Source organism: Scyliorhinus canicula, chromosome 5, assembly GCF_902713615.1.
Source record: "Scyliorhinus canicula chromosome 5, sScyCan1.1, whole genome shotgun sequence".
Lineage (NCBI taxonomy): Eukaryota > Metazoa > Chordata > Chondrichthyes > Carcharhiniformes > Scyliorhinidae > Scyliorhinus > Scyliorhinus canicula.
Window position 1 is genome coordinate 59,460,857 of NC_052150.1, and position 23,051 is coordinate 59,483,907.

The 23,051-nt window shown below is 45.6% G+C and overlaps 1 protein-coding gene across 10 annotated transcripts in view; it reads left to right on the forward strand.

Annotated features, from left to right (window-relative positions):
- Nucleotides 1–23,051, forward strand: part of tbc1d7 (TBC1 domain family, member 7) — a 69,754-nt gene that overhangs the window by 20,563 nt on the left and 26,140 nt on the right. For 9 of the 10 annotated variants that reach the window (XM_038797141.1, XM_038797143.1, XM_038797147.1 and 6 more), the window contains 4 exons: nucleotides 4,807–4,887; nucleotides 6,286–6,473; nucleotides 7,358–7,495; nucleotides 13,126–13,274. In XM_038797141.1, coding sequence (XP_038653069.1) covers nucleotides 4,807–4,887; nucleotides 6,286–6,473; nucleotides 7,358–7,495; nucleotides 13,126–13,274 — 556 coding nt within the window. The remainder of the gene's footprint in view (nucleotides 1–4,806; nucleotides 4,888–6,285; nucleotides 6,474–7,357; nucleotides 7,496–13,125; nucleotides 13,275–23,051) is intronic. The other variant, XM_038797145.1, reaches the window with a different exon arrangement.

The window sequence follows — 23,051 nt, forward strand, 5'->3', positions numbered from 1 at the left end:
CTTACTTTTGCTCATGTTGAGTTTGTAGCCCGAGAAGGCTCCAAACTCTTTCAGGAGCGCGATGATTCCGTCCATGCTGCTTTGTGGGTCCGAGATATAGAGGAGCAGATCATCCGCATAGAGTGAGACTCTGTGCTCTCTACCTCCCCTTCGGGTCCCCCTCCAATTTTTTGCTGCCCTGAGCGCGATTGCTAGCGGTTCAATTGCTAGTGCGAACAGCAGCGGGGACAGTGGGCATCCTTGTCTGGTGCCCCTGTGCAGCTGGAAGTATTGGGAGTTGGTATTGTTGGTCTGTACACTCGCCATGGGAGCGTTGTACAGGAGCTTTACCCAAGCGGTGAACCCTGTTCCAAGCCCGAACCGCTCCAGTACCTCTATGAGGTATTTCCACTCGACTCTGTCGAAGGCCTTTTCTGCGTCCAGGGAGACGATCACCTCTTGTGTTCTCTCCCCGGAGGGGGTCATTATCACGTTCAGCAGGCGCCTGATGTTCGCGGTAAGCTGTCTACCTTTGACAAAGCCCGTCTGGTCCTCTGTGACCACCTCAGGTACACAGTCTTCTAGCCTCTTGGCTAGGATTTTGGCCAGTATTTTGGCGTCTGCATTCAGCAGAGATATGGGTCTGTATGACCCACATTCCGTTGGGTCTTTGTCTTTCTTAGGTATCAGCGAGATTGAGGCCTGTGCTAACGTGGGTGGCAACGTGCCCCTAGCTAGCGAGTCTGTGAACATCTCCCGCAGGTGCGGGGCCAGCACTGTCGCAAATGTTTTGTAGAAGTCCGCCGGGAATCCGTCCGGTCCCGGCGCCTTCCCCGCCTGCATGGAGCTAATGCCAGCATCGTTATTTTGAGTCGCCCGAAGACGTGCTGGACTTCGTGAAAAGGGGGCTGAGAACTCTCAAAATTTGATGCAACTTGTTGGTTTATATTGGGTCTCTTTTTTATTTTTTTTCTGCTGTTTTTGAGTTCTGTTTAAGAAGGTGGGGGGGGAAAAGTTTTCCCGTTTTTGTGTTTTCTTTTTGGTGGATGTTGGCAAAGACTTTTTATTTGACGTGCACTATTGTGGGATGGAAATGTGCTTGTTTGGGTTTTGGTGTTTTTTTTCAACTGGGTGCTTGTGTGGGGATTGTTAGATGAGGGAATTTTTTTGTATGAGCGGGGGGAGGGAAGTGAGGGAACAATAGGTGGGAGACTTTTTTGCACCGGTGGCGGGGGCCACCAAGCTAGCTGAGTGAGCTAGCTCATTGAAGCGCAGTGGGGTTGTGCATGTGTTTAGTTTATTATATGGGTTAGGTTTCAGTGGTGTTGCTGGGGGGAGGGGGGGGGTAGTTGTTCTGCTGATCAGGGAGGGACTTCGGTTGAGGGACAGAGGAGGTCGGTGGCGGGGGCTGCTGGGGGACGGGCCGGAGGAGGCGTAGCGCATAGGCTGGAGGCGGGCCCAAGAAAGGGGATGGCTGATCGGCGGGGGAGGGGAGGGGGCACTTTGCCCCCCAACTAGGCTGATCACCTGGAATGTTCAAGGGTTGAATGGGCCGATTTAAGAGGGCGTGTGTGTTCGTGCACCTGAGGGGACTGATAGCGGACATGGTAATGCTGCAGGAGACGCACCTTAGAGTAGTGGACCAGGTCAGGTTGAGGAAAGGCTGGGACAGTCAGGTCTTCCACTTGGGGCTGGATACAAAGACTAGAGGGGTTGCGGTCTTGATTAATAAGTGGGTGATATGTGAGGTGGGTAGAATAGTTTCGGATGCGGGGGGTGGATATATTATGGTTAATGGTAAGCTGGGATGAAGGTAGTGCTGGTTAATGTATATGTGCCAAATTGGGATGACGTGGATCTTATAAAGAGGATGTTGGGGAAGATACCGGACTGGACTCGCACAAGCTATCATGGGAGGGGACTTCACAGTTATTGATCCTGGCCTGGATCGGTCATGCTGGAAAACGGGCAGGATGCCAGCAATGGCAAAGGAACTGAAAGGATTCATGGAGCAGATGGGGGGGTGGATCCATGGAGATTTAGGCAGCCGAGGTTGAAGGAGTTCTCCTTCTACTCCCACGTACATAAGGTGTACTCTCGGATTGATTTCTTTGTTTTGGGTAGGGCCTTGCTGTTAGGGGTGGTGGACACGGGGTACTCGGTGACCACAATCTTGGACCATGCTCCACACTGGGTTGACCTGCAGGTTAGTACAGATAGCAATCAGCGCCCGCAATGGAGGTTGGATGTAGGGCTATTGGCTGACGAAGCGGTGTGCGAGAGGCTGAGGAAATGCATACAAAATTACCTGCAGGTAAATGACACGGGGGAGGTCTCCGCAGCGGTGGTCTGGGAAGCGCCGAAGGCAGTGGTGAGAGGAGCTGATCTCGATCCGGGCTCACGGACAGGACGGATAGGGCTGAAACGGACCGACTGGTAAAGGAGATTCTACAACTCGACAGGAAGTACGCGGAGACTCCAAAGATGGGGCTTTTAAGGGAACACTGGAGGCTACAGGCGGAGTTTGGCTTGTTAACCACAGGGAGGACAGTGGGACAGCTCAGAAAGGCGAGGGGGACGATATACGAGCATGGTGAGAAGGGCAGCAGGATGCTTGCACTGCAGCTCAGAAAGAGGGAGGCAGCTAGAGAAATTGGGAAAGTTATTGACGGGGATGGGAACTTAGTTGGGGACTCTGCAGGGGTGAGTAAGGCGTTCAGGCATTTCTGCAGCAGGCTGTACAGGTCGGAACCTCCTGCAGGGCCGGAGGGGATGAGGCACCTCCTGGAGGGGCTGACTTTCCCGACGATGGACGGGGAGCTGGTAGGAGGACTGGGGGCCCCGATCGGGTTGGAAGAGATAGCGGAGGGCTTGAAGGCCATGCAATTGGGTAAGGCCCCGGGACCGGGTGGGTACCCAGTGGAGTTCTATAAAAAGTTCTCCGGAATATTGGGACCGGTGCTGATGAAGGTGTTTAATGAGGCAAGGGAAAGAGGGGTTCTGTCCCAGACGATGTCACAGGCCACGATTTTGCTTATCCTGAAACGGGACAAGAACCCGGACCTATGTGGGTCCTACAGGCAGATATCACTGTTGAACGTAAACGCCAAACTGTTGGCCAAAGTTTTGTCCTCCAGGATTGAGGATTGTGTACCGAACCTCATTGTGGAGGATCAGACGAGGTTCGTTAAGGGCAGGCAGCTGGTGGCCAATGTAAGAAGGATGTTAAACGTGATCATGATGCCCCCGGAAAGTAGGGAGGTGGAGGTAGTGGTCGCGATAGATGCGGAAAAAGCTTTTGACCGGGTTGAGTGGAATTATTTATGGGAGGTTCTGGGGCGGTTTGGATTTGGGAGAGGCTTTATTGACTGGGTCAAGTTGCTATACCAGGCTCCTGTGGCTATTTTAGACTGCACCGGGGGACGAGACAGGGATGCCCCCTACCATTCATCGACTTTGCAGAGAATTAATCATCAGCCGGGGTTATGTTAGTGTAGATTAGGGGGTTAATTAATGGTAGGACCTGTTGGGGAGGGAGGTGGTATTTGCACTATGTTTATATTTTCATGTACATTGTTTATATTGCTGCTGTTACAATGCCAAAAAATACCTCAATAAAATGTTTATTTAAAAAAACAGAAACTGACAGAATACTGAGAGGCATAGATAGAGTGAACGTGGAGAGGATGTGTTCACTAGTAGGAGAAACTAGAAACCGAGGGCACAGCCTCAGACTGAAGGGCCGATCCTTTAAAACAGAGATGAGGGGGAATTTCTTCAGCCAAAGGGTGGTGAATATGTGGAACTCATTGCCCAAGGAGGCCAAGTCACTGAGTGTCTTTAAGGCAGAGATAGATAGGTTCTTGATTAATAAGAGAATATGAGGTAATGCGGATGAAAAACATATCAGCCATGATTGAATGGCGGAGCAGGCTCGATGGACCGAGTGGCCTAATTCTGCTCCTATGTCTTATGGTCTTTCTTTGAGGTCAAATCTAAGACAAGATATGCAGAATCCAACCTGATTCCCCAGCAGGTATTGAAACAGCTGAGTATTTATTAGCATCTTTGTCTGAAATTGTTTGAGACTTCTCGATCGTTGCTGAGTATTTTCACCAGCAAGATTCAGGAACCTGGGGATATGGATCCTGATATTAAAGTGAAAACAGCTCTAATTTAGTGATTAGCTTTTTGTGATAGCTAGTCAGGATGGGCTATCTTCCTGACACATAGAATCATAGAATCCCTACAGTGTAGAAGGAGGCCATCCGTCCCATCGAGTCGGCACTAAACCTCTGAAAGAGCATCCTACCCAGACTTAGCCCTGCAAGCCCATAACCCCACCTAACCTGCACCACTTTGGACTGTGGGAGGAAACCCACGCTGACACTGGGAGAATGTGCAAAATCCATAGAGACCATCACCCAAGGCCAGAATTAAACCCGAACCCTGGCATTCCACCGCACTGAAATTCACACCCAACAATTAGCCACATTGAAACAAGACTAGCATACAGGCCAGTTCAAAGTGTTACTTGAGTTTCACAATTTGTCATGGTGATCCATGGCTTATTTGTCTTAATATGACTGCTGTAGTGCTAGTCTCAAATTAAAACTGGTGGTAAAATGGCCTTATTTGTTACAATTGTTGAATTCATAATATACTTGGAGTCTGTAGCACAGATTTTCTAGTCATATTCTTTTTGGGGAAAAAATAATTTTTCACAATTCTGGTGATATTCTGTGTTTTTGTTGAGAGAATGAATAACCGCTTTAAACGCTATCAATTCTATTAAAGATAAAATATGATCAGTAATCTTTTTTGCAGACGTTGAGAAGCTCTGTACATTTGCTCAACGCTATCCTCTTCCCTCCATGTATCGTCTCCTTGTGTGGAAAGTATTGCTTGGTATGTATAAATGACCCTATAATTAAGCTTTTCAGTGCAAACCATATCTATTGTGGATTGAAACCAAACAAGGAAGGCCCTTCTTGCATATACACTGAATCTAGTTCTATTATTTATAAGCTAACAGTAATTATTCCTTCTTGCCTCTTGTTTAGTTTCATTAAAGTAAGTTTTAAAGTTTCAAAAATGTAACAATATGACCTTGCTGCAAAATTGTAAGCTAATTCATGCTTTTTTGCAAACCAGCACATGAAACCAGATCATTGCCTCGCATTTGAGTGGCACAAATGTTATTTGCTACATATCAAATATGTTGCAAGCCTGGATATTGTCTGGATCTTGCTGTATATGAACTTGGACTGCTTTAGTATCAGAGTTGTGAATAGCACTGAACATTGTGCAATCATCCACGGAATGGGGTGGGAATGGAAGGATACAAGCTCCGTAAGTGCAGACAGTTTTAGTTTAGGCAGATACCATGGTCGGCGCCTGCTTGGAAGGCTGAAGGGCCTGTTCCTGTGCTGTTTTGTTCTTTGTTGAACATTCCCCCCCCCCACACTTCTGACCTTATAATGGAGATGAAGCAGCTGAAGGTGGTTGGTCCAACGACAGACACTACCCTGAGGAACTCCTGTCGTGATAGCCTCTGACTGAGATGTTTGACCTCCAACAACCACAACCATCTTCCTTTGTGCTGGGTATGACTCCAAACAGCAGAGGTTTTCTCACTGATTTCTGTAGACTTCAGTTTTTCTAGTACTGCTTCATGCCATACTCAGTCACAAGTTGCCTTAATGTCAAAGATAATCACTCTTCTCTCTCACCTATTGAGTTCAGTACTTCTGTCCCTGTTTAAATCAAGGCTGTAATGAGATCAGGAGCTGAGTGACCTTGGTGGAACCCAAACAGTGTCAGTGAACAGATTATTGCTGGCTGCCTGTCAGATAGGAGAAATGCTGGCAGGAACACTGGGAAAACTTCCCTATTCTTTTTCAATAAGTGACATAGGATCTATCCATCCGAGGGGGGAGATAACATGATCCAAGGCAATGCTGCATCCAGTACTGCAGTCCCTCAGAACTGTAGTCCTTACATGAAGTAGGGCTCAAAATAACATGTTCCTGGCTGAGATGAAAATGTTACCACTGAGCCAAAGCCAGCAAGTAACATTTATTGCTCAGCAACACCTCCCACTTCGATGGTGAGCAAATGAATGTGCAGTACATGCATTTATATTATGATAATGCTAGTCTCTATAGAGTTTTAAATATGAGATAAAATAAATCTGAATAAGATAATGTTTAGCAAGTTGCCTGGCAAACTGTTGAACTCAGCTGTGGATCTTGGTGATTGAGATTTTTAAAAATTAGTTCCTGTAATTCTCTAATTTCTTTAAAGGTATTCTTCCTCCTCACTATGAATCACACTCTACTGTGGCAACATTCAGAAAGGAACAGTATCAGGATTTGTTGCAAGCATTGCAAGTTATTCGGTTTGTACAAGATTCCACCCCACAGGTTTGGGTTTACCTCCGAATGTACCAGTTGGAGTCTGGAACACTGCCACGTCGTCCGTCTCAATCATTGGTCAGTCATGTTCAGCATCTCTGTTTTTATTAGATCCTTGGCATTTGCTTTACTAAACACCGAATACTTTTGGTTGTGATCACTTTGTTTTGAAGAGTGGCACAATTTGTTTTACTTTGTTATTGAAGGATGTTCAAGTATAATGGTTAATGGCACTGAATTAGTAACCCAGAATTTGAGAGTTCAGATATCATCTTCTGCAAGTATTAAAATTGGATTCAGTAAAATCAGCTAACTTTTGGACCAGCAATAGAAAAATGATACAAAAATTGCAGATATTTTTTAAACCTCCAACTTATTCACTAATGCCCTTTAGTGGAGGAAGGTTGTCATCACTACCTTGTCTACCTTATGTGATTGTTACGTTTCTTAGTGCTCTGTGAATGGCCCAAAAAACATTATATAAGAGGTTTCTACAAAGTTGAGTCCGTTAACGTCTGAGGCCAGCTGGGAAAGGTGTTATACATGTACTTTTGCCAACTTCACCAACATCTTGATAGTAAATAAACAAAATAAACTGGCTAATATTGTCATATCCTGATGTTATGGGCGACACGGTAGCTCAGTGGTTAGCACAGTTGCTTCACAGTTCCAGGGTCCCAGGTTCGATTCCCGCCTTGGGTCACTGTCTGCGGAGTCTGCACATTTTTCCCGTGTCTGCGTGGGTTTCCTCCCACAGTCCAAAGATGTGCAGGTTAGATGGATTGGCCATGCTAAATTGCCCTTGGTATCTAAAAAGGTTAGGTAGGGTTACAGGGATAGGGTGGAGGTGTCGGCGCAGACTCGATGGGCCAAATGGCCTCCTTCTGCACTGTAGATTCTATGATTCTTCTCCTGTCATCCTAGATTGCTAAAAATGTTACTGGTAAATTTCTTCACTTCAGGAACCAGAGGATGCAGTATTTATTGCGATAGCAGAAGCAATGGAAGAGATGGTGGAAAATGATGTTGATGCCTACTGGCTAGTCAAATGCTTTGTGAACCAATTCAATAATAAATATGGTGATTCCGTGCCTCACTTGGTAAGTGACGTGGAAAACAATGTAATTGCTGAGGTGTCTGGCAGGGATTGACAAGAATGCAATAAAATGAGCAGCAGTGATTACGAATGATTATTGATTAAGACTTTATCTTATGAGCATCCTCATACCGTTGTTTCTAATGCAGTCTAATCCTATAAGGAGAATGTCACGGTATTGTCTGTTGGTGAACACTGATTTGTTGTCTGAATAACTGAGCACCTGCTTAGAAATGAAATGAAAATGAAATGAAAATCGCTTATTGTCACAAGTAGGCTTCAAATGAAATTACTGTGAAAAGCCCCTAGTCTCCACATTCCGGCGCCTGTTCGGGGAGGCTGGTACGGGAATTGAACCGTGCTGTTGGCCTGCCTTGGTCTGCTTTAAAAGCCAGCTATTTAGAGTTTAGAAGAATGAGAGACGATACTATTGAAACATAGAAGATCCTGTGGGAACTTGTTACAATTCCAGACCAGACCCCTACAGTGGCTAGCATACTATACCGAAACCCCAATATTTTAATTTATTTTGTAAGACTGTGCAGAAAGAATACTTAGATCTAGTGGTGTTTGCACGAAGAAATATGGATTTGGTATTTTTAAAAGAACACCTTATTAACTTAAACTCACCTGGAAATAGCTTACAATTACCCCTTAAAAAATACTACAAAATACGGTAAATACAATACCCTTAATTACTATCTCTATTCCTAATTACACAACAAGAAAGGAAAAGAAATACAGCGCTCCATCCATCCAGCATTCCAATGGCACAGAGTAATACTTGCTTTCCAGAACAGATTTGGGTCCTGTTGGAACCCCTGCAGACTCTGGCTGGATATCTTCAAAATGCTGTTTCAACTGGTTTGTTTCAGCTTCCCACTCTGTCCTTGGACAAGTCTGCACTGCTTTAAATACTATTAATCTTTTTGAACTATCCTACTGTGAGAGCAAAATACCTTGCTATAGAACTATCAAATTCCTTGCCACTTTTGCTTTTCCAATCTTTCTCCTGCCCCCCAAGCCAAGGTGTTTGCTCTGGCTGCTTACCCCAGAGGAACCATCACTTTAATCATTATTCAGAACGGAATACTAGTTGCAGAGTGAGATGAACTTTTGGGAACTCTTGCACTATGTGCATGGTTGTCTTTGACTGCCTGGTCTCTGTCTGCAAATCCTTATGCTGCAGAATGACTACATTTATAAACATGCTGTCCACAAAACTCTCCACTTCATAGATGTACCACAGTAACTCAAGCTGCCATTCCTGCTTTGAAGTCCAGAGTTCAAGCTGCTGCAACTGGCAACACATTCTGCAAATCCAGGGAAGTGTTCTGGACTTTCTGCATACAACAAACCACATACTCCACATGTCTGAGCAGCCGCATCATGACTCTTGTGCCGAGATCATTTTGTTTTATAGAGTGATTAACTGAATTGGCATTACTCAACTATAGTACTATTATCTAAAAACCTTAGTTTTTTATTTTCGGAATAGTTTAAAATCCTTTAATGTTCCTCCCCTTCCTATTTCATTTCAACTCCCATAGGCTTGTTAATTAAAAAATGATTGTAAATTTATCAAATTGGTCGTAGTTGTATTCTACTTAATTCATCTAATCTTGCTTTAAAATCATACAAACTAATAATTAGGAGCAGGATTAGGCTATTCGGCTCCTCATGCCTGCTTTGCCAATCCATAAGATGGCTGATATGATTATGGCCTCATCGTTCTTACCCTTCTCCCCATTGACTCCCTTGTCAACAAAGAATCTGTCTAACTCAGCCTTTAAAATATTCAATGACCCTGTCTCCACTACTCTCTTGTGAAGAAAGTTTCACAAATTTGCAATCCCCTGAGAGAAATAATTTAGCCTTGTCTCCATCTTAAATGGGCGACTTCTTATTTATCAACTATGTCCTCTCGTCCTGGTCTCGCCCACAAAGGAAAACATACTCTTAGAATCTACCCTGTTGAGTCCTCTTGGGATTTTAAATGTTTCAACAAGATCGTCGCCCATTCTCCTAAACTCCAGTGGATACAGACCCAGTCCTTCCAACGTTTCCTCATAGGATAACCACCTCATCCCAGGAATCAGTCGAGTGATCCTTTATCGATTGCCTCCTCAAGAAACTAACTCCTGACCCCAACGTCCTTCCAAATTGCCACCCCTGTCTTCAATATTTCTAATCTCTCAAGTCATTGACAATATTTTTTCTCCCATGTTTTGCCCAACTTTCCTAGAACTTCATGTTTGAATCCCTCCAATCAGATTTTGACCTCTGCCAAAGTACCAAGACAGCTCTTCTCAGTCACAAATTACATTCAGTCTGACTGACAAAAGTAAACTATCACTCCTCGTCCTTTTCAAATAGTCTGCAGCCTTTGTCACAGATGGCCACACCATCCTACTGCAGCGCCTTTGCACTGTCATCCAGCTGGGTGGTTGTGCTGGTCCCTGGTCCCATTGGATAAAAGCAAATTACTGCGGATGCTGGAATCTGAAACGAAAGGGAAAATGCTGGAAAATCTCAGCAAGTCTGGCAGCTGACTAGGGAGAGAATAGAGCTAACGTTTCGAGTTCGATGTCAGGCCTCACGGTAGCATGGTGGTTAGCATCAATGCTTCACAGCTCCAGGGTCCCAGGTTCGATTCCCGGCTGGGTCACTGTGTGGAGTCTGCACGTCCTCCCCGTGTGTGCGTGGGTTTCCTCCGGGTGCTCCGGTTTCCTCCCACAGTCCAAAGATGTGCGGGTTAGGTGGATTGGCCATGCTAAATTGCCCGTAGTGTAAGGTTAATGGGGGGATTGTTGGGTTACGGGTATACGGGTTACGTGGGTTTAAGTAGGGTGATCATTGCTCGGCACAACACCGAGGGCCGAAGGGCCTGTTCTGTGCTGTACTGTTCTATGTTCTATGACTCTTTGTCAAAGCTAACAGACGGAGAAAGTGGGAAATATTTATACGAGGAGTGAGAAATTTTTGGCGGAGGACCACGCCCTGCGTTTTCATTCTCACTCCTAGTATAAATATTTCCCACTTTCTCTGTTAGCTTTGAAAAAGAGTTATCGGACTCGAAACTTTAGCTCTTTTCTCTCCCTACAGATGCTACCAGACTTGCTGAGATTTTCCAGCATTTTCCCTTTCCTTTTCGTCTCTGATCCCATTCTTATCTGTCTAGTCATGGCCAGAGTATCACTTGCAATGGCTTATCTCGCTGCTCCAAAACCGTAACTTCTTGTGTTCTCGAAAGAGCTGTCCTTCATCCCTCTTACTTCCCATCAAGTCTTTGGTGGCATCATCTCAAAGTGCAGTGTTAGTTTCCACATGCATACTGGTGAGACCAAGCTCTAACTCACTTTTATCTCATTCGATTAATGCTCATCCAACATCTGATATTGGATGAACAGAAATTTCTTTCAATTAAATATTCAAAAAATGAAGTTATTGCTTTTGGTTAGTTTCATACTTTGTTCCCTGGCTATCGAATTCGGCCCTTTCCCTGGCAATAGTCTGAGACTAAATGGGTCTGTTCACGACCTTGGTGGTCATGTTACTCTCAATGAGCCCCTGAGCAAGAATTTGTTCTGTCATTTAGACTGCATTTTTCCACCTTCATAACATTTCCTGACTTCACTTGCCTCAGCTCATCTGCTGAAACCATTATTCTTACCTTGCTAACCTCAAGGTTTGACTTTTCCCAATACGCCTTGACTGGTCCCCCACATTCTACCTTCTAAACTTGCCCTCTAAAAATTTTCTGCCCACGTCTTAACTCTCAGCAAGCCTTGTTCAGCTATTATCCATGCGCTTGCTGAATTACATTGGTTCCTAATCAAGCAACATTGTACTTTCAAAATCCCCATCCTTGTTCTCAAATTTCCCCATGGCCTTGCCCACCACCTCCCTTATCGGTAATCTCCGTCTTCCTTCCCCCTTTGCACTGAATTCTCACTTGCAAACTCTTGAGCTTTGCACTTTGGTAACAATGGCCTCTATTCTACTGTGCAGTAGCAAATGCTGTTTACTTATATAGAGTTTATGACTTGCAGCCAAGTTAAAGCTGCTAATTCAGCATCCTACTCTGCAATTAACACCTATTCAGTTGATGGCTGTTTAAAGGAAGTTTCTGTTAATGAGTAGTGTGCAGTTTACAGTTTTTAAAGCTCTTAATCAAATTCTAGAATGTTAAACTAAATAGTAAGAAATCTTACAACACCAGGTTAAAGTCCCAACAGGTTTATTTGGAATCCCTAGCTTTCGGAGCACAGCTCCTTCGTCAGGTGAGTGAAGAGATAGGTTACACAAACGCAGCATATAAAGACAAAGTCAATGATACAAGATGAATGTCAGCTTGTGTAATACATATATATATATATATATATATTATATATATATTAATGAATAGAACTTAAACATGGGAAGCATGATTGTGAACTTCGCAGATGTCACAAAAATTGACTGTGAAGAGAAAAGATGTCGACTCTAGAATTATATCAATGGTCTAGCTCTGGACAGCAAAGTGGCAAATGGAATTCTGTTCAGGCAAATGCAAGGTTTTGCTTTTGGGGAGGGCAAGTAAAGCAAGGGACTACTCAATAAACTGAAGGGTATTGAGAGGGGTAGAGGAAGTGAGAGACCTTTGGATGTCTGTCCACATGTATCTGAAGGTGGCAGGGTGGCTGGTGGAAGAAAGCACATGGAATGTTTTCCTTTATTGGACGAGGTACTGAATACAAAAGAAGGGATGTAATGCTGGAGCTGTATAATTTGATGTTTCGGCCAGAGCTGGATATTTGTGTACAGTTCTGACCGTACAGGAAGGGAAGGACACTTGCTCCGGAGCGGGTACAGAGACTGTTGCCAGGGCTTGAAAATTGCAGCTATGAGGAATGATTGGATAGGCTAGGGGTTTTCCTTCTTAGAACAGAGGAGGCTAAGGGGTGAGCTAATTGAGTTGTACAAAATTGAAGGGTCTAGATAGGGTTGTCCGTTTCCCCGAGCTGACTGGTCAATTACCAGATTTACGATGATTGGTAGAAGGATTAGAGGGAACATGAAAAATGTTTTCACCCAAAAGGTCATGGATGTTTGGAAATCGCTGCCCAAATTGATGTTTGAGGCTGAAATGCCCATTTTAAAGGCACCTGGATCTGCACCTGAATTGCTGTGACATGCAAGCTATGGACCACGGTGCTGGAAAGTGGGATTAACATGACCAGCTAGTATGTGTTTTCTCTCTGTTTTGGCCGGCACGGTCAAGGTGCTGTACCTTATTGATGGTTCTGAATGCTCCATCGTGTGGTGATTTCTGACTTTATTACCCTCTTTGCTGACAACTTGTTTGCATATTAGAATGAGCTGAATTCATTACATACTGCTATGAAAGTAACATTTTAAACACAAGTATATTGAGCAATGGATCGTTGGCGATTCTTTTGATTATCTGCAATTTGCTCACTTCACTCTTTCATGGAGGAAATGGTTTACATATGAGGGGAAACTTTGTTCTTATTTTAAATGGTGTTTTGAAGAGAAATAATAAATTGAACAATGTTCTGAGTGTATTCTCCTTTAACCATATCATGAAATGATTAATAATTGAGAATTTGTATTTGTCTTTAATCAATGGAGCAGCCAAAGAGCCTTGAACATTACCTGAATCTGGAAGACAGCAAACTCCTCATTCACCTCAAGACATGCTTGGCCATGAGTAAGCTCCCCTATGACTTATGGTTCATGCATTGTTTTGCAGGCTGTTTGCCTGAAACCAGCCTTCAAAGGTAGGTATTCTGTTAATGTATCATAATTTATCATAAAAATGAATATTCCAGTCAATAACTGGGTCTCTCTTTGGAATGGTGAAGTATGTCAATGACATTGCAGTCATTATGTATGCTTTATGCTGGTCACCTTCTATAACATGAGAAAATCCATGTGTTGCCTGTTGTCATCCTATTCCTGAAAGATAGTATTCATAAACCAAGAAATTACTTTTTGACGTGCAACCATTGCTGTCAAGTGAAGTAGCCAGTTTTCACAAAGCAAGATCCTGTAAGTAACCATATGATGACCAGTTGGTTCTTGTTGGTGACAATTAAGGAAACATTATTGATCAGGGTCTCTTTTTTAAAAAGTTTTGTACAATATTTTAATGCCTGTCTGAACTGACAGTGGGATCTATTTAATGTCTAAGTTGGAAGAGGGCATCTCTGACAATCCACCAGTCTTTTATAAACTACACTGAAGTTGAGGTTAGGTGTCAAGTCTTGGAGTGTGGCATGTTCCTATAAACTGGGTCAATTTTGGGTGATATATTTCCTTGGTAGTGAACTCAATTACATACCCATCAGTATGTGGTATAAAACTCGCTATTAGAACATAGAACATACAGTGCAGAAGAAGGCCATTCGGCACCGGCTCACTTCAGCCCTCACTTCCACCCTATGCCCGTAACCCAATTACCCCTCCTAACATTTTTGGACACTAAGGGCAATTTGACATGGCCAATCCACCTAACCTGTGCGTCTTTAGACTGTGGGAGGAAACCGGAGCACCTGGAGGAAACCCACGCACACACTGGGAGAACATGCAGACTTCGCACAGACAGTGACCCAAGCCGGGAATCGAACCGAGGACCCTGGCGCTGTGAAGCCACAATACTAACCACTGTATTGTCTTGTGAAAACTTGCTGGGATGGCTGAAATGAAAAGTCAGGCAGGCAGAACCTGGGCTGACAAATGAAGAGTAAAAGAAAAAAAAAAAATTGATATTGGAAAAGGGAAGGGTTGCTGCTTTTGTTGTTCTTATGACATGGACTGTGCTGGTAACACTGAATGTAGTCCTTATGTGGGAGTCCTAAGACTATTTTGGTGAACTGCCTTCTGAATCACTACAATCCTGGAGCTGATGGTGCTTTCATAAAGTGTTCCAGGATAATGAAAGCAAAATACTTCTGATGCTGGAAACCCAAAATTGAAACAGCAGATGCTAGAAAAACATGGCAGGTCTGGCAGCATCTGTGGAGAGAGAAACAGAGTTAACGTTTTGAGTCTGTATGACTTCTTTTTAAAAATAAATTTAGAGTACCCAATTCATTGTTTCCAATTAAGGGGCAATTTAGCGTGGCCAATCCACCTAGCCTGCACATCTTTGGGTTGTGGGGCGAAACCCACACAAACATGGGGAGAATGTGCAAACTCCACATGGACAGTGACCCACAGCCGGGATCGAACCTGGGACCTCGGTGCTGTGAGGCAGCAGTGCTAACCACTGAGCCACCGTGCTGCCCCTATGACCTCTTCAGGGGTGTTCCAGAATTTTGATTCTGAGAACACTGAAGGAGTGCCATTGTTATTTCCAAGTTAAGATAGTGTGTGATTTAGAGGAGACTGGATAGTTGATGGTCATAAAACATAAACATAGAAACATAGAAAATACAGCACAGAACAGGTCCTTCGGCCCATGATGCTGTGCCAAACTTTTGTCATAGATTAAGAACAAATTAATCTACACCCATCATTCTACCGTAATCCATGTACCTATCCAATAGCCGCTTGAAGGTCCCGAATGTTTCCGACTCAACTACTTCCGCAGGCAGTGCATTCCATGCCCCCACTAACCTCTGGGTAAAGAACCTATCTCTGACATCCCCCCCCTATATCTTCCACCATTTACCTTAAATTTATGTCCCCTTGTAATGGTTTGTTCTACCTGGGGAAAAAAACTCTGACTGCCTACTCTATCTATTCCCCTGATCATCTTATAAACCTCTATCAAGTCGCCCCTCATCCTTCTCCATTCTAATGAGAAAAGGCCTAGCACCCTCAACCTTTCCTCGTATGACTTACTCTCCATTCCAGGGAACATCCTGGTAAATCTTCTTTGCACCTTTTCCAAAGCTTCCACATCCTTCCTAAAATGAGGCGACCAGAACTGCACACACTACTCCAAATGTGGTTTTATATAGCTGCATCATCACCTCACGGCTCTTAAATTCAATCTCTCTGCTAATGAACGCTAGCACACCATAGGCCTTCTTTACAGCTCTATCCACTTGAGTGGCAACTTTCAAAGATCTATGAGCATAGACCCCAAGATCTCTCTGTTCTTCCACATTGCCAAGAACCCTACCTTTAACCCTGTATTCTGCATTCATATTTGTTCTTCCAAAATGGACAACCTCACACTTCTTTCAGGGTTAAACTCCATCTGCCACTTCTCAGTCCAGCTCTGCATCCTATCTAGTCTCTTTGCAGCCGACAACAGCCCTCCTCACTATCCACAACTCCACCGATCTTTGTATTGTCTGCAAATTTACTGACCCACTCTTCAACTCCCTCATCCAAGACGTTAATGAAAATCACAAACAGAAGAGGACCCAGAACTGATCCCTGTGGTACGCCACTGGTAACTGGGCTCCAGGCTGAATATTTGCCATCCACCACCACTCTCTGACTTCTATCGGTTAGCCAGTTCGTTATCCAACTGGCCAAATTTCCCACTATCCCATGCCTCCTTACTTTCTGCATAAGCCTACCATGAAGAACCTTATCAAATGCCTTATTAAAATCCATGTACACGACATCCACTGCTTTACCTTCATCCACGTGCTTGGTCACCTCCTCAAAGAATTGTGAGGCAAGACCTAATCCTCACAAATCCGTGCCGACTATCCCTAATCAAGCAGTGTCTTTCCAGATGCTCAGAAATCCTATCCCTCAGTACCCTTTCCATTACTTTGCCTACCACTGAAGTAAGACTAACTGGCCTGTAATTCCCAGGGTTATCCCTATTCCCTTTTGTGAACAGGGGCACGACATTCACAACTCTCCAATCCCCTGGTACCACCCCTGTTGACAGGGAGGACGAAAAGATCATTGCCAACGGCTCTGCAATTTCATCGCTTGCTTCCCATAGAATCCTTGGATATATCCCGTCAGGCCTGGGGGACTTGCCTATCCTCAAGTTTTTCAAAATGCCCAACACATCTTCCTTCCTAACAAGTATCTCCTCGAGCAGTATCACACAGTATCACACTGTCCTCTCCAACAATATGGTCCCACTCATTTGTAAATACTGAAGAAAAGTACTCGTCCAAGACGTCCTATCTCTTCAGACTCAATGCACAATTTCCCGCTACTGTCCTTGATCGGACCTACCCTCGCTCTAGTCATTCTCATATTTCTCACATATGTGTAAAAGGCCTTGGGGTTTCCCTTGATCCTCCCCACCAAAGCTTTTCATACCCTCTCTTGGCTCTCCTACTCCCTTTCTTCAGTTCACTCCCGGCTATCTTGTATCCCTCAAGCACCCTGTCTGAACCTTGTTTCCGCAGCCTTGCATAAGTCTCCTTCTTTCTCTTAACAAGCCATTCAACCTCTCTTGTCAACCATGGTTCCCTCACTCGACCATCTTTTCCCTGCTTGACAGGGACATACGTATGAAGGACACGTAGTATCTGTTCCTTGAACAAGTTCCACATTTAAATTATGTCCTTCCCTGACAGCCTATGTTCCCAACTTATGCACTTCAGTTCTTGTCTGACAGAATCGTATTTACCCTTCCCCCAATTGTAAACCTTGCCCTTTTGCACGCATCTATCCCTCTCCACTACTGAAGTGAAAGTGACAGAATTGTGGTCACTATCTCCAAAATGCTCCCCCACTAACATGGTCTTAGTTAGGCCACACGGATTCTGGTTGCCACACTACCAGAAGGATGTGGAGGCTTTAGAGAGGGTGCAGAAGAGATTTACCAGGCTGTTACCTGGTATGGAGGGCATTAGTTATGAAGAGCGGTTGAATAAACTCTGTTTATTCTCACTGGAACGACGGAGGTTGAGGGGCAACCTGATAGAGGTCTACAAAATTATGAGGGGCATAGACAGAGTGGATAGTGAGGCTTTTCCCCAGGGGAGAGGGGTCAATTACTAGGGGGCATAGGTTTAAGATGAGAGGGGCAAGGTATAGAGTAGATTTACGAGACTAGGTTTTTTTTACACCGAGGGTAGTGGGTGCCTGGAACTCGCTGCCGAAGGAGGTGGTGGAAGCAGGGACGATAGTGACATTTAAGGGGCATCTTGACAAATACATGAATGGGAATAGAGGGATACGGACACAGGAAGTGTAGAAGATTGTAGCTTAGTCGGGCAGCATGGTCGGCACGGGCTTGGAGGGCAAAGGGCCTGTTCCTGTGCTGTACTTTTCTTTGGTCTTTGTTTTTGTTCTTTGTCTTTCCATGATACTTTATAAAAATGTATTCATGTGATGTGAGCTTCCCTAGTGAGGCCAGCATTTATTGTCCATGTCTACTTGCCCATGAGAAGATGGTGGTTGAACTGTTACAGTCCATGGGGTGTATATACACTCAGTGCTGTTGAGGGGGAGGAGGGGGGAGCTCCAGAATTTTGGCCGAGCAACAGTGAAGGAAGGATGGTGAGTAGCTTGGAGGGGAGCTTCCAGATAGTGGTGTCCCCATGTGTCTGCTGCCCTTGCCCTTCTAGATGGTAGCAGTCGTGGGTTTGGCAAGTTCTGCCTCAGGAGCCTTGGTGAGTTCCTGCAGTCCATCTTGTAGATCATAGACACGGCTACCACTGCATTGGTGGTGAAGGAATTGAATGTTTGTGCCGGGGATGCCAATCAAGCGGGCTGTTTTGTCCTGGATGGTGTCAAGCTTCTTGAGTGTTGTTGGAGAGAGTGGAGCTGGATACTTTGGGAGAAAGCTGGTTGAAATCCTCCATCCAGCATGCAGAACCAAAAGTGAAACTAAAATGCAGCCTCGTGGCTCTGAGAAACATTCCGGAATCTTCAGCCAGAAATGTTTAGTGGATGATTAATCTTGGCCTCCTTGTGGTTCCCAGCATCACAGATGCCAGTCTTCAGCCAATTTGACTCGCTCCACGTAATATCAAGAAACGGTTGAAGCCACTGGATACTGAAAAGGCCATGGGCCCTGACCATGTCCCAGCAATTGTACTGAAGACTTGCGTTCCAGAATTTGCCATGCCCCTAGCCAAGCTCTTCGAGTACAGCTTCAACATTGGCATTTATCTGGCAATGTGGAAAATTGCTCAGATGTGTCCTGTCCACAAAAGCAGGACAAATCAAAGCTGACCAATTAAAGTAATGAAGGGTTTATCAATAGTGCTATCAGTGGCACTTAATTAGCAATAACCAGCTCTCTGACGCTCAATCTGGGTTCCGCCAGGGTCACTCAGCTCCTGACCTTATTGCAGCTTGGTTCAAACATGGAGAAAAGATCTGGACTGGTGAGGTGAGAGTGACTGCCCTTGACATTAAGACAGCATTGGAATGGGTGTTGCATCAAGCAATCCTAACAAAGCTAGAGTCAATGGGAATCAATGGAAACTCTCCGCTGGTTGGAGTCACACCTAACACAAAGGAGTATGATTGTAGTTATTGGAGGTCATTCATCTCCGCTCCAAGACATGATTATCGGAGTTCTTCAGGATAGTTTACTCGATCTACCCATCTTAGTTCTTTCATCAATGACCTTCCTTCCATCATTTAAAAAAAAATATTTTTATTCTCCTTTTTCTCATTTTCTCCCACATTTACACCCACCAACAATAATCAGTAACAAATATGTCAATCCCCATACCAATAACAATGAACCCATCCTCCCACCAAATCCCAAACATTAGCCCGCATGTTTACATAAACAAATGACAAAAAGGAATCAGGAGTCACCATTAACACACACAGTCCCCCCCCCCCCCCCCCCCAATCCTCCCACCTACCCGCCCCGACTAATGTTCAATGTTATCCAGTTCTTGAAAGTGCGTAATGAATAATGCCCATGAATTGTAGAATCCCTACATCCTTCCCCTCAGTTCAAACTTAACCTTCTCAAGAGTCAAGAATTCCAACCCCGCCACGCCAGGGCACAGGGTGGAGAGGTTGCTCTCCAACCTATCAGGATCTGCCTTGGGCGATCAGGGCGATCAACGAGGCGCAGGCTAGAACATCTGCCTCCGCTCCCGTTTCCAACCCTGGTTCGTCTGACACCCCGAATATGGCCTCCCGGGGGCCCGGGTCCAGTTTCATGTGCACCACTTTAGAAATTACCCTAAAAACCTCCTTACAGTAATCCTCTAACTTTGGACAGAACCAAAACATATGAACGTGATTAGCGGGGCCCCTCCCACAATGTTCACACACATCTTCCACCCCCCCCCAAAGAGCCAGCTCATCCTCGCCCTCGTGAGGTGTGCTCTGTATACAACCTTCAGCTGTATCAGCCCCAACCTCGCGCTCGAGGTGGAGGCGTTCACTCTCCGGAGCACCTCACACCAGAACCCCTTCTCCATATCCTCTCCTAACTCTTCCTCCCACTTTGCTTTGATCCCTTCCAGTGGTGCCTTCTCTTCCAAAATAGCTCCGTCAACCGCTGACACTACCCCTTCTCCAATCCCCTTGTCGTCAGCACCTCCTCCAGCAATGTAGAGGCCGGCTCCACCTGGAAGCTCTGTATTTCGTATTTCCTTTCTGGCAAAATCTCAAACCTGCATGTATCTAAACACTTACCCCTGCTCCAGCCCATACTTCGCTTCCAGCTCCTTCAATCCTCCAAACCAACCCCTAAGTATCAATCTTTTAGCGTCTTAATCTCCTTCTCCAAATTCCGAAAATTTCCATCCCACTTCCCTGGCTCAGATCTGTGGTTCCCCCGAATTGGCATTTCCCTTGACCCTGCCCCAAACCCGAAGTGTTGGCGAAACTGCCTGCAAATTCTCAATGAAGCTATTCTTACCGGACTCCGAGTATTTCCCCGGGACCATCAGGAGCGGTGCTGTTGCTAGTGCCTTCATCCCAACCCCTGTCACAAACGTTCCTCCATTCTGACCCGGGGAATCAACCCAGCTCCGCACCTTCTCCACATTCGCTGCCCAGTAATAATACATCTGGTTCGGAAGACCAAACCCCCTGCCTGCCTTCCCCTCTGTAGAAGCACCTTTCTAACTCTGGACACCTTCCCATCCCATATGAACGAGGTAATCATTCCTTCAATCTCACTTCCGGCCTTTTGCCGGAAAATCGGCAGGCATTGGAAAATAAACAGAAAACACGTTCATTTTAACCGCCTCTACCCGACCCGCCAGTGACAGAGGCAGACCATCCCACCTTGCCAGATGGGCTTTCACTCTTCCCCACCAAACTAGAAATGTTGTACCTGCGGAACCCCCCCCCCCCCCCCACTCCCGGGCAACCTGAACCACCAGGTATCTAAAGTGAGTCCCTGTCCTATGGAATGGCAGTCCCCCCACCCCTGTCCCTACCTGAGGCCGAGACACGACAAAATACTCACTCTTGTCTAGATTTTGTTTGTACCCCGAGAAAAACAGCAGGGGGGACATAGGACATCCTTGCCTCGTCCCACGGTAGACAGAAAAGAATCTCGAGCTGATGTTATTTGTGTGGACACTCGCCCTCGGCTCCTTATACAGTAGCTTTAACCAGTCCGCAAATCTTGGTCCAATCCCAAACCACTCCAGAACTGCCATCAAGTACCCCCATTCTACCCGGTCAAACGCCTTCACAGCATCCAATGCCACAACCACCTGTGTCCTTCCCCTCCGCCTTAACCACGTTCCATACCCTTCTAATGTTTGAAAAGAGCTGCCTCCCTCTCAGGAACCCCGTCTGATCTTCACCTGTAACCTCCGGGAGCCACTCCTCCAGCCTACCCGACATCTACTTTTGAAAGTGATATGGGCCTATACGACCCACACTCTGTCGGGTCCTTATCTTTTTTAAGCAACAGGGAAATCGATGTCTGCCCCAAAGTTTGTGGCAAAACCCCCTTCCCTATCACCTTCTCAAACATTCCCACCATCAGGAGTGGCAGCTTACCCTAGAATTTTTAATAATATTCCACCGGAAACCCATCCGGCCCTGCCACCTTCCCCAACTGTATCCTCCCAATCGCATCTTTTATTTCCTGCTCCACTATTGCTCCTTCTAATGTAGCCCTGTTCCCCTCCCCTAACCTCGAGTACTCCAACTTATCTAGAAATTCCTGTGTCTCCCGATCTCCCCCGGGTGGCTGTGACCTGTACAACCTCTCATAAAATTCCTCAAAAACCTTGTTAATCAGATCCGGAGCCACCATCAACTTCTCTGCCCTATCCCTCACGTAAACAATTTCCCTTACCGCTGCCTCCCTCTGAAGCTGACCTGCTAACATACCTTATCTCCATGCTCATAAACTGGACCCCTTGCTCCCCTTAGTTGACGCACCGCCTTCCAAGTAGATAGTCGGTCAAAGCTCGCCTGTAGTTCCTTCCTCTTTTCCAACTTCGCTGGGTCCCCATCTTCTGTATAACTCCTATCTACCTCCAACATCTCATCTATTACCCTCTCCCGCTCCAACCTCTCCTCTTTGTGCACCCTGGTTTAAACGAGATCACCTCACACCTCACCGCTGCCTTTAGATCCTCCCAGTCAACTGCCTTTGACACCTCACCCGTACAGTTGAAACCTACATATTACCAATTACCTTTTCAATTTTGTCACAGAACCCTCAGTCCCCCAACAATCCTACATCTAATTTCCACCCCGGCCTCTGCTACCCCCTTCTCCAGTACCATATCCACCCAATGCAGAGCGTGATCTGTTACTGCAATTGCCGAGTATTCCGACCCCTTAACCCCAGCCAGCAAAGCCTTCCCCACCACGAAAAAATCGATCTGCAAGTATACCTTATGGACTGCTACTCCAGCTGCCTCGGAAACCTCCAAGGGTCCACCCCTCCCATTTCCACCATTAGCCCAGCCAACGCCTTCACCCCCCCCCCCCCCCCCCCGATGGTACCAGCCGTGACCTGTCCAATCTTAGCTCCTACACCAAGTTCCAGTCCCCCCCCCCCCCCACCCATTTGTTGTTTATATAAATGATTTAGACATGATTTTAAGACGGTTGATCCGTAATTTTGTGAATGATATGAAAATTGGTGGTGTGGTAAAGAGTGAGTAGGATAGCCTTCGAGTACAGGAGGATACAGATGGGCTGGTCAGACAGGCTCATCAGTGGCAAATGGAATTCAGTCCAGATAAATGTGAGATGATGAACTTGGGCAGGACAAACAAAGCAAGGGAACATGATGAAAGGCAGAATCCTGGGGTGCACTGAGGATCAGAGGGACTTTGGTGTGCATGAACACCAGTCTCTTAAGGTAGCAGAGCAGGCGAATACAGTGGTTAAGAAGGCATATAGTATGCTTGCCTTATTAGCTGAGGCATAGAGTTCAAGAGCAGTGTAAAACGCTGGTTACGCCACAGCTCAGAGTATTGCGTGCGATTCTGACACCCACTTTATAGGAGGGATATGGACTTGAAAGCATGCAGAGGAGATTTAGGGCAGCACGGTAGCATAGTGGGTAGCACAATTGCTTCACAGCTCCTGGGTCCCAGGTTTGATTCCCGGCTTGGGTCACTGTCTGTGCGGAGTCTGCATGTTCTCCCCGTGTGTACGTGGGTTTCCTCCGGGTGCTCCAGTTTCCTCCCACGGTCCAAAGACGCACAGGTTAGGTGGATTGG